Source organism: Daucus carota, chromosome 9, assembly GCF_001625215.2.
Source record: "Daucus carota subsp. sativus chromosome 9, DH1 v3.0, whole genome shotgun sequence".
NCBI classification, from domain to species: Eukaryota; Viridiplantae; Streptophyta; class Magnoliopsida; order Apiales; family Apiaceae; genus Daucus; species Daucus carota.
This window is the reverse complement of record NC_030389.2, coordinates 41,007,871-41,018,149: the sequence shown is the minus strand read 5'-3', so window position 1 is coordinate 41,018,149 and position 10,279 is coordinate 41,007,871. Positions and strand designations below refer to the sequence as shown.

The 10,279-nt window shown below is 35.4% G+C and overlaps 2 protein-coding genes across 4 annotated transcripts; both read right to left on the bottom strand.

Annotated features, from left to right (window-relative positions):
- Nucleotides 1-1,297: 1,297 nt before the first annotated feature.
- On the bottom strand, nt 1,298-4,916 carry LOC108201863 (protein RDM1-like). 3 transcript variants are annotated; one of them, XR_010287339.1, is made up of 3 exons: nt 4,761-4,916; nt 2,454-2,512; nt 1,298-1,817 (listed from the first exon to the last, which is right to left on the bottom strand). XR_010287339.1 is itself a non-coding variant. In XM_064084141.1 (3 exons), exons 1-3 carry the CDS (start codon nt 3,505-3,507, stop codon nt 1,435-1,437), a joined length of 534 nt encoding a protein of 177 aa, XP_063940211.1. In that variant the 5' UTR covers nt 3,508-4,136; the 3' UTR covers nt 1,298-1,434. The 3 variants fall into 3 exon arrangements, 1 of the variants encoding a protein (XP_063940211.1); XR_010287338.1 differs by having other exon boundaries at nt 2,454-2,526; nt 4,761-4,912; XM_064084141.1 differs by lacking the exon at nt 4,761-4,916 and adding an exon at nt 3,416-4,136.
- Nucleotides 4,917-7,963: 3,047 nt separating this feature from the next.
- LOC108201862 (protein RDM1-like) lies at nt 7,964-8,380 on the bottom strand. The gene has a single exon (XM_064085473.1). The coding sequence runs from the start codon at nt 8,378-8,380 to the stop codon at nt 7,964-7,966; it is 417 nt and encodes a 138-aa protein (XP_063941543.1).
- Nucleotides 8,381-10,279: the final 1,899 nt, after the last annotated feature.

The following is a 10,279-nucleotide window of genomic DNA, read 5'->3' as shown; positions in this document are numbered from 1 at the left end:
CCTCCATCAACACGTACCTTGATTGTGGTGTAAATACACACAAAAAACATTCATAAAATGACAAAAGGCTAAAGAAAAACATGTTAAAACATCGATCAATAATCATGTAGCAATATCTTCTAGTCATCATATTCCCCATATTCCGATGAATTGAATCTCGGATCCAACATCTTTGTTTCCCGCTGCAAAAATATATTACTATTGATTCAAAAGGAAATTTTGAATCCTGAATCAGGTCGAAATACCACAATAGCCGAAATACTAAAGCTGGCCATGAGTGAGAGAGAAAGAGGGCCCCCGGGGGGGGGGGCAGGGAGATCAAACCATCTTTTAATTCTAACAGTTTTTGAATGTTTAAATTTTTATTCAAGAAAAAAAATATTTAAAAAAATTTATGTACTATACTTTATAGGAGTATTAAAATGTGCGCGGCGTCCCCGTCCCCAATACATATAATATAGGGAGATTGAGGGAGTACATTTTATTCGTCCAGCATAAAAAAAAATTGTTGAATGGATAAATATTCATTTCAGTGGTCTAACAAAAAAAAGATGTTGAATAATATTTATAATTTATTTACATGACCTTTATCTTATTCAGTTATAGGATAAATCCATCAACTTAAACACTATATTATTATATTTAATTCTCAATGTCATAATTATTTCACCACAATCATTGAAGAATCATCATCAACATCTCAATATGTCAATTTCAATTTCATATGAGTTGCCCTTTCAAACCTGAAACCAATTTAAACAAAATCACTAATATATGTATCGAAAATCATTAATATATTATAAAATCACAAATACATATTACCAAAATCACCAAAACTCAATGCTACTACATGTGTGTATTCACCATTAAATTGCCATCATCAATTTTATAGGTTGTGCTGAGCCGACATTCAACATCTATTACGCCTACAACTATAACAACCATCATATCATCTCTATCGCATATATTTGATATATGACTAGATCCATGATGATGATAATGAAATAATATATGACATTCAACATCTACTAATCCTACGATTGTAACAACTATAGTATCATCTTTATCGCATATATTTGATACATGACTAGATCTATGATGATGATAATGAAATAAGATATGATTTAGTGATAAACAAAATCGGAGAAGATGAAAAATCTGGTAAAATTCTGACGATAACCACCGATTTCACGTTTTCGAGCATGGAATTTGCTCCTGCAGTAATTATTGGTAGCAATGTAAATAATCCTGTTTGATACTTTGTCAATAGCTAAGCTCTCGGATTGTTTACAGATCATTCAGTCCAATCCAAAGAACGCCATACATAGATGGTAAAGGAAATAAAAAGTTTTACAAGACACGATCAGGAGATTATCATTACACCCTTGCAGTGTTCAGGGAATGCTAGAATCTCACTTTCCTATTGAAAGACCCCTAAATTGGATTAGCAGAGGGAGGGGCACAGGCATCGATATCAGCCTTATACATGGGGTTGTTTTGCCAGAGTGTAGCCAGCTGATGTGGAGAAGTAGTGAGCCTGTGAGTTTGTTCCGTCATCCAGAGGAAAACTTCAGCTTTGGCTGGATGGATAATAGTATCAAGTCTTTTGTTCGCATCATCAGCACCAACCCGGTTTCGATCCAACTCCTTCAGGCAGACATTTGTGAGGTAATGCAGAGGCTGATTGTATAATTGTTTCGTAGAATCACCAAATCCACTCCACGAGGTAAATGGAATGATAGCACCACGCTTGGTTGGGATTGGCAGCTGCATCATATAATCTTGGTACGCTTGGGCACTTCTGAAGACACCATTTTCTGCAATCCAAGTGATAGTAAAAAGGAGCGGAATGTGTGAAGATATAGAAACCAGACTGAGGATAAAATTAGAGGGTATTTGACAGTGGACCATGTGATGATATAATATTGATTGACTAGGAAAAAAATAACCTATTTCAGGTCCGAAATCTTGTCCGCTTTCACAGTTTCACTTCACCTCTTTAAAAGTAATGTGTAAAGTCAAAATTTTGATCCTTGGTTTTCATCTTGTTTTCATTTCTGCTTTTGTAACACTAACCCACTGAATTACCATATATTGAGCAACTTTTGAATCATATCTATGATATACTTGTGTTATTTTAACATTTGCCGTATACCCTCATACCCGAAACCCTATACTTAAAAAGTTGCCAAATTATCGTACTGTGTACACCCCACACCCACATTCATGCTTTCTTTTCACTTCTTTATACCTCAAATTTAATTAAAGAGCTAATCAGTTTACATAGAAGATATACATGAGAGAGAACTCAAACTGCTGCTCATTGATCATTAGAATTGAAACAATTTCTAAGCTTTTATATCAGATTAGACATACATTTACGCTAAGACCTTAAAGAGTAATGGAAGTAATTAATATTAAGCTTTGGTATAATGGGGACGGAAAACAATTACCAGTTGTCATAACATTGTCAGTTGGTTCCAATGGCATTGCCCTCTTCATAATTTTAAACCTATAAAAGGAACGCTGCGATCAGCAAAAAAGAAAAAAAGGAAAGGTAAAATCAGTAAGCTCCAATTTATACGAAGTCGGTAAATGTCAAATTCAAGTACGCCGTTGCAGTAAAACATAGAGTAGTTGCCTCAGGCTCAGGGAGAGGCGCAGCTATGCCTACAGTAGGGTTAGTTCACATGCGAACTTGGAATTTTATGCATATATCTACTATTATCAATTTATAATAATCTTTCAAAGCACAGTTTTGGCCTCACTAACCCCCCCCCCCCCCCCCCCCCCCCCCTCCCTCCTCCCCAAATCAACTATCCAGACTACGCCGCAGGCCCTCAAAGCTGCACAATTTTAAGTAAGCCACAACAGAAATAGCAAACTACGTATTGAACACGAAGATGACAACTCATTAGTAAAAGAAATCTATGATCAATTTGCAAAAATAACGGCACAATTATTGTAAGTTAGTACTAAGTTAAGATATACATAATTTCTATTGAAAGAAGTTTGAAGCTTCTTTCAGTGTAATGAAACCCCGTGAAAGGAAAGCTATATGATTTTCCTATATGAGCTTTTTATTCCTTTTATCGTTAAATACTCGAGTACTTGATCATAATATACCACAATAAGTCCCTCTTGAAGCTTCAAATATTCTTTCAGGATTTCATAAGGTATACACCATCTGATTTTTAAGTGAATCTAATTAGTGGAAACAATAGTCGCCTACTATGAGTCTATGACCACGTTAACATCACTGGACTTTCTCATAAGAATTTTTTTTTAAGGAAGCCTTCCAAAGTGGAGGGTACATTATCCTTTTTTCCTTTTGGTCGAGTCAAAATTCTAGCACTCCTTAACAGTTACCCCGTTAATCTCTAGATGATAAAAACATCAAACAATATATTCTCACCTACATCTAACCTCTCCCGCCTCTTCTCTCTTTCCCTGTAGTTCACAAAATATGAACCCAACTGGTTTCACTGCAGCATTCTGGCGGTCCATATTCTTTGAAATAGTTACTGGGAAGAGGTACGCCACAATTCAAAATGATAGAATCCACTCGACTACTTTGTTTATTGAAAGCAATTATATAATGGGGGTTAGAAACAACTATAAGAAACATATAACGAGATGGATAATAAGCTGGAAAGCAGGGATACTCCACATGGGTGGAGTATCACGTATGGGATACGGACCGGTGCGGGGGTGTGCCGCGGTGCACCAAGTGGCGTATCGACACGTTCCACTGATCCGATACGCAGGGGGGCGCCAATTGCGGTGCGGGAGGGGCAGAAAAGGTAATTTCACATGACTTTAAAAATAGGAAAGTAAAACACAGAATTTATACAAACCCAGTTACGATCTATCCCCAAACCGAAAGGGGCTGACCTTTTTGCAACTGGAAAGAAGACACAGAAACGCACACGCTCCTCCTCCGACGACAACGGCGACTTCTCTCCATCTCCGATGACGGCGGCGGCAAAGATAACGACTTATGTCTTACTCTTATCTCTTCTCTCCTTGTGCTTATCTCTTCTCTGAGTTCTCTCTACTTATCTCTTCTTCTTACTATAAAGGTAAAATTGGTTTTTTTTGCAGGATTGATATAGATATTTTAACGTCTTCCAAAATCTGTTAATTTTGTCATTATTTCTCCTCAGATTTGCATATCTTGGCAGCAATATTCCATTAGCCAATGACCTATATAGTAAAAAATGACTCTTCCATCCATGACTAAAGAACTAATAATCGTTCTTGTTTTTTGACACATGAATCTTCTATAACAGTCTGTGGTCCACAATAAGGAACCCATACATACATTTTAATAGCAGTGTTATATATTCTGCAATTCATTTTAAACACACATATATACCCCGACACATCCACATCTAAGAATGAGAGTTACTAAGTTCACTCCGGCACACTCCGGCACACACTTGTCTTAATAGAGGCTCGAACACCTCGACCCTTCGGAACCAAGGACAAGAATATCAGCTCAAACCATCGAGTACAAGGAATAATCAGCTCCATCTAGAAAGTGTCAACTAAAATGTAGATGCACATGCAAGGACAGTCTCGGTTTATACATACATAAACAACAGAATGACATATAAAGCTAGAGACATGAAAATCAAGAAATAATGTGTCTATACATACAGACATTCATCAGAACGGCAGATATAGATATATAAAAATCAAGAAATTATCGATGTATATAAAGATAAAGACATGAAAAATCAAGAAACCATGTGTACCGTTTTGAGAGAAGTACAAGTTTGGGAAGTAATTAAGGTCAGAACCTTAACACACTCTGCTTCAACGTCGTACTTGTTAACGTTTGTGTACACGCCGGAAACATAAACCCCTCGTGGTCAGTGCCTATAAATCCCACCCCCAATTAAGCAAAATACGAACTTTTAAGCATTTGGTCTTTTCTATTTTGCTTGCCTCATTTGTCACGAATTACTTTTAAGGAAAATAGATTTTTTTTTTTCCTATTTTTATTACAGGGAATTATAAAATTTGAGCATGGACTAGAATTTGAGGGACTTTTTATATGATTTTCTTGTACTTTTAAATTTGTAACTTTTGTAAATAATATTTTTTTTGTTCTCATTACGAGTTGAGAAAATGAATAACTCTTAAAATAATTAAATAATAAAGATTCTAAAAATATTGTGTACAATATATAATCTCAGTAATATTATACATTTATGGGTGTAACTCCTGATGTGTGTATGTTGGGATGGGTTTATTTAACTTTTTATTTTATAATTTTTGGATGATGTATTCACGGTTATAGGATTATAATAAAATTCTAACATGTTCAGCCTTTTTTTCTCATTAAATAAGTATAATGTATTTTCTCTGTTCCACTCATTTCTACACGTTTTTTCACTTGACATACACTTTAATACTTCTATAAAGTATAGTTTTAATTTTTTTTTAAATTTTTTTTGAATAAAAAATTGAATGTTAAATTTTTATTCAGGAAAAAAATCTTAAAAATAAATTATAAATTATATTTTATAAGAGTATTAAAATGTGCGCCGCGCCTGGTCCTCAATACATATAATTTAGGGAGATGGAGGGAGTACATTTTATTCGTTCAGCATAAAAAAATTTGTTGAATGGATAAATATTCATTTCAATGGTCTAACCAAAAAAGATATTGAATAATATTTATAATTTATTTACATGACATTTATCTTATTAAATCCATCAACTTAAATACTATATTATCATATATTTAATTTTCAATGTCATAATTATTTCACCACAATCACTAACAGAAACATCATCAACATCTCAATATGTCAATTTCAAATTCATATGAGTGTAACCAATTCACACGAGATCACTAATATATGTATCAAAAATCATTAATATATTATAGAATCACAAATACATATTACCAAAATCAACAAAACTCAATGCTAATAAATGTGTGTATTGATCATTAAATTACCATCATTAATTATATAGGTTGTGCTGAGCCGACATTCAACATCTACTACGCTTACAATTGTAACAACCATCATATCATCTCTATCGCATATATTTGATATATGACTAGATCTATGATGATGATGAAAGACATTCAACATCTACTACGCCTACAATTGTAACCACGGGCGGACAAGAACCCACTTGGGCCTGGGCTTAAGGAATATGTTACCGTGAATTTATTTTTGGAATCCGCTATCATATTAACGAGGAACCCTCTAATATAAAGAAGCCCAAAGAAAATTACACGGCCCAATACACAACACAAAAGAAAAGGTTGTAGTAGTAGTTTACCATGTTTAAAAATTATAATAGAATTTACTGTCTTGCTGTTCGTGCTCTATCCCTTTGAATTTTGATCCTCTCGGTAGGGTTTTAAAAAATTAACTTCTCTTGAACTCTCCTGGTGAATCTTTTTAAACCCACTTGAACTTCTGATGAAAACACTATAGGAAACAATTTTAAAGTGTAGAATATATTTTTTTTTGACAGAAAGTGTAAAATATTTCTGATATTTACTATTTATAATTATTATTGCATCTTTTTATTTTGGGAACCCACTAAAATAATATTCTGGGTCCGCCACTGATTGTAACAACCATCATATCATCTCTATCGCATATATTTGATATATGACTAGATCCATGATGATGATAATAAAATAAGATATGACTTGGTGGTAAACAAAATCGGAGAAGAAGAAAAATCCGGTAAAATTCTGACGATAAAGAAAAATGATTCATTAAAGGAGGCAAAAGGTAGATTTGAAGTAGGGTAAATCGGGGTGGGCGGATGACGTGATTAAGAAATATATTTTATAAAATTACATATATGTATAGATGGTTGACGTGTAGTCGGGATGGGCGGATGATGGGATTAAGAAATATAATAAATATGAGAAGATAAATGTGTGCTAACAAGTTCTTTTCGAATTTGCTAAATTAAATTGTGACCTCAACCACAAAGACAAGAACAAGTGAACTTATGTTTGAAGTTCTCGTGACGCTAGTCAGGGATGGAGGCACACTGGGTACTTGCCCTAAATAGCTTGTGAGTAGTTTAATATTCCTGTTATATAAACTTGACGAAGTATGACTTTTCCCCATGGTTGAGGCATTGGTCTATATCAAAATGACATGGGTTTGACTCCTACGAGCTCTATTTAATTTGAAGATACTACAATATGGATTCTTCTTGAATGAAGAATTCAGTTGTATTCTTATATTCTTATTGAATGAAGAACTCAATTGTTATTCTTTCAAACTGACAGTACAATATGGTAATATTGGATCGCAGCATCAATTCCGTTATTTTGTCTTGTCCAATTTTTCATCGTGTTCGTTCATCTTTGAGTTGTTCAAAATTATAATGGCGCCATTCATGAGTTCACTTCAGGTGATCAGTCTCATTTAGTTACAGATCTTATTCTCCCAATGCTGGAAGAAGTGAACTACAGACTCAGAGATGTGGGCTTTGTTCCTGACCTTAAAAGTGTCTTGTTAGATGTCGATGAGCAAGAAAAGGATACATTGCTAAGTAGACACAGTGAAAAACTGGCCTTAGGCTTTGGACTCATAAGTACAAGCTATGGAACGCCCATACGTGTAATCAAGAATCTCAGAATCTGTTCTGACTGTCATTCTTATGCAAAGTTAGTGTCAGAGATATATGACCGTAAAATTATTAATCGAGATAACCACCGATTTCACGTTTTCGAGCATGGAATTTGCTCTTGCAGTAATTATTGGTAGCATGTAAATAATCCTGTTTGATACTTTGTCAATAGCTAAGCTCTCGGATTGTTTACAGATCATTCAGTCCATTCCAGAGAACGCCCTACATAGATGGTAAAGGAAATAAAAAGTTTTACAAGATACGATCAGGAGATTATCATTACACCCTTGCAGTGTTCAGGGAATGCTAGAATCTGATCCTTCCTATTGAAAGACCCCTAAATTGGATTAGTAGAGAGAGGGGCACAGGCATCGATATCAGCCTTGTACATGGGGTCTTTTTGCCAGAGTGTAGCCAGCTGATGTGGAGAAGTAGTGAGCCTGTGAGTTTGTTCCGTCATCCAGAGGAAAACTTCAGCTTTGGCTGGATGAATAATAGTATCAAGTCTTTCGTTCGCATCATCAGCACCAATCCTGTTTCGATCCAGCTGCTTCAGGTAGACATTTGTGAGGTAATGCAGAGGCTGATTGTATAGTTGTTTCGTAGAATCACCAAATCCACTCCACGAGGTAAATGGAATGATAGCACCACGTTTGGTTGGGATTGGCAGCTGCATCATATAATCTTGGTACGCTTGGGCACTCCTAAAGACACCATTTTCTGCAATCCAAATGACAGTAAAAAGGAGGGGCATGTGTGAAGATATAAAAGCCAGACTGAGGATAAAATTGGAAGGTATTTGACAGTGGACCATAAGATGATATAATGATGATTGACTGGGAAAAAAAAATCTATTTCCAGGCCCGAAACCTGGTCTGCTTTCACAGTTCCACTTCACCTCTTTAATTTTCTATAACTTTAGGAATAGTAATGTGTAAAGTCAAAATTTTGATCCTTGGTTTTCATCTTGTTTTCATTTCTGCTTTTTTAACCCTAACCCACTAAATTATCCCAACAACACCTTCAGATTTAAAATAACGATTTTTAAAATTGTGTTTAGTATTATGTCTTGTATAATAAGGATGATGAGTATGTATCAGACTATCTAATTTAATCAACTTGCAACTTTTGAATCATATCTATGATATACTTGTATTATTTTAACATTCGTCGTATACCCTCATACCCGAAACTCTATATTTAAAGAGTTGCCAAATTACGTACTGTGCACCCGGTATCCACAACCCACAACCCACATTCAGGCTTTCTTTTCACTTCTTTATACCTCAAATTTACTTAAAGAGCTAATCAGTTCAGATAGAAGATATACATTAGAGAGAACTCAAACTGCTGCTCATTGATCATTAGAATTGAAACAAGCTCTAAGCTTTTATATCAGATCAGACATACATTTACGCTAAGACCTTAAAGAGTAATGGAAGTAATTATATTAAGCTTTGGTATAATGGGGACGGAAAACAATTACCAGTTGTCATAACATTGTCAGTTGGTTCCAATGGCATTGCCCTCTTCATAATTTTAAACCTATAAAAGGAACGCTGCGATCAGCAAAAAAGAAAAAAAGGAAAGGTAAAATCAGTAAGCTCCAATTTATACGAAGTCGGTAAATGTCAAATTCAAGTACGCCGTTGCAGTAAAACATAGAGTAGTTGCCTCAGGCTCAGGGAGAGGCGCAGCTATGCCTACAGTAGGGTTAGTTCACATGCGAACTTGGAATTTTATGCATATATCTACTATTATCAATTTATAATAATCTTTCAAAGCACAGTTTTGGCCTCACTAAACAACCCCCCCCCCCCCCCCCCCCCCCCCCCCCCCCCCCCCCCCCCCGCCCTCCTCTCCAAATCAACTATCCAGACTACGCCGCAGGCCCTCAAAGCTGCACAATTTTAAGTAAGCCACAACAGAAATAGCAAACTACGTATTGAACACGAAGATGACAACTCATTAGTAAAAGAAATCTATGATCAATTTGCAAAAATAACGGCACAATTATTGTAAGTTAGTACTAAGTTAAGATATACAAATTTCTATTGAAAGAAGTTTGAAGCTTCTTTCAGTGTAATGAAACCCCGTGAAAGGAAAGCTATATGATTTTCCTATATGAGCTTTGTATTCCTTTTATCGTTAAATACTCGAGTACTTGATCATAATATACCACAATAAGTCCCTCTTGAAGCTTCAAATATTCTTTCAGGATTTCATAAGGTATACACCATCTGATTTTTAAGTGAATCTAATTAGTGGAAACAATAGTCGCCTACTATGAGTCTATGACCACGTTAACATCACTGGACTTTCTCATAAGAATTTTTTTTAAGGAAACCTTCCAAAGTGGAGGGTACATTATCCTTTTTTCCTTTTGGTCGAGTCAAAATTCTAGCACTGGAAAGTAAAACACAGAATTTATACAAACCCAGTTACGATCTATCCCCAAATCGAAAGGGGCTGACCTTTTTGCAACTGGAAAGAAGACACAGAAACGCACATGCTCCTCCTCCTCCGACAACGGCGACTTCTCTCCATCTCCGATGACGGCGGCGGCAAAGATAACGACTTATGTCTTACTCTTATCTCTTCTCTCCTTGTGCTTATCTCTTCTCTGAGTTCTCTCTACTTATCTCTTCTTCTT

Excerpts from the sequence above, each read along its gene's own strand:
- LOC108201863 (XM_064084141.1), bottom strand. The coding sequence starts at position 3,507 with ATGGACCGCCAGAATGCTGCAGTGAAACCAGTTGGGTTCATATTTTGT. Across the intron at positions 2,513-3,415 it reads GCGGGAGAGGTTAGATGTAG|GTTTAAAATTATGAAGAGGG; the intron begins GTGAGAATATAT and ends TTCCTTTTATAG. Across the intron at positions 1,818-2,453 it reads TGACAATGTTATGACAACTG|AAAATGGTGTCTTCAGAAGT; the intron begins GTAATTGTTTTC and ends CTTGGATTGCAG.
- LOC108201862 (XM_064085473.1), bottom strand. The coding sequence starts at position 8,380 with ATGCCCCTCCTTTTTACTGTCATTTGGATTGCAGAAAATGGTGTCTTT.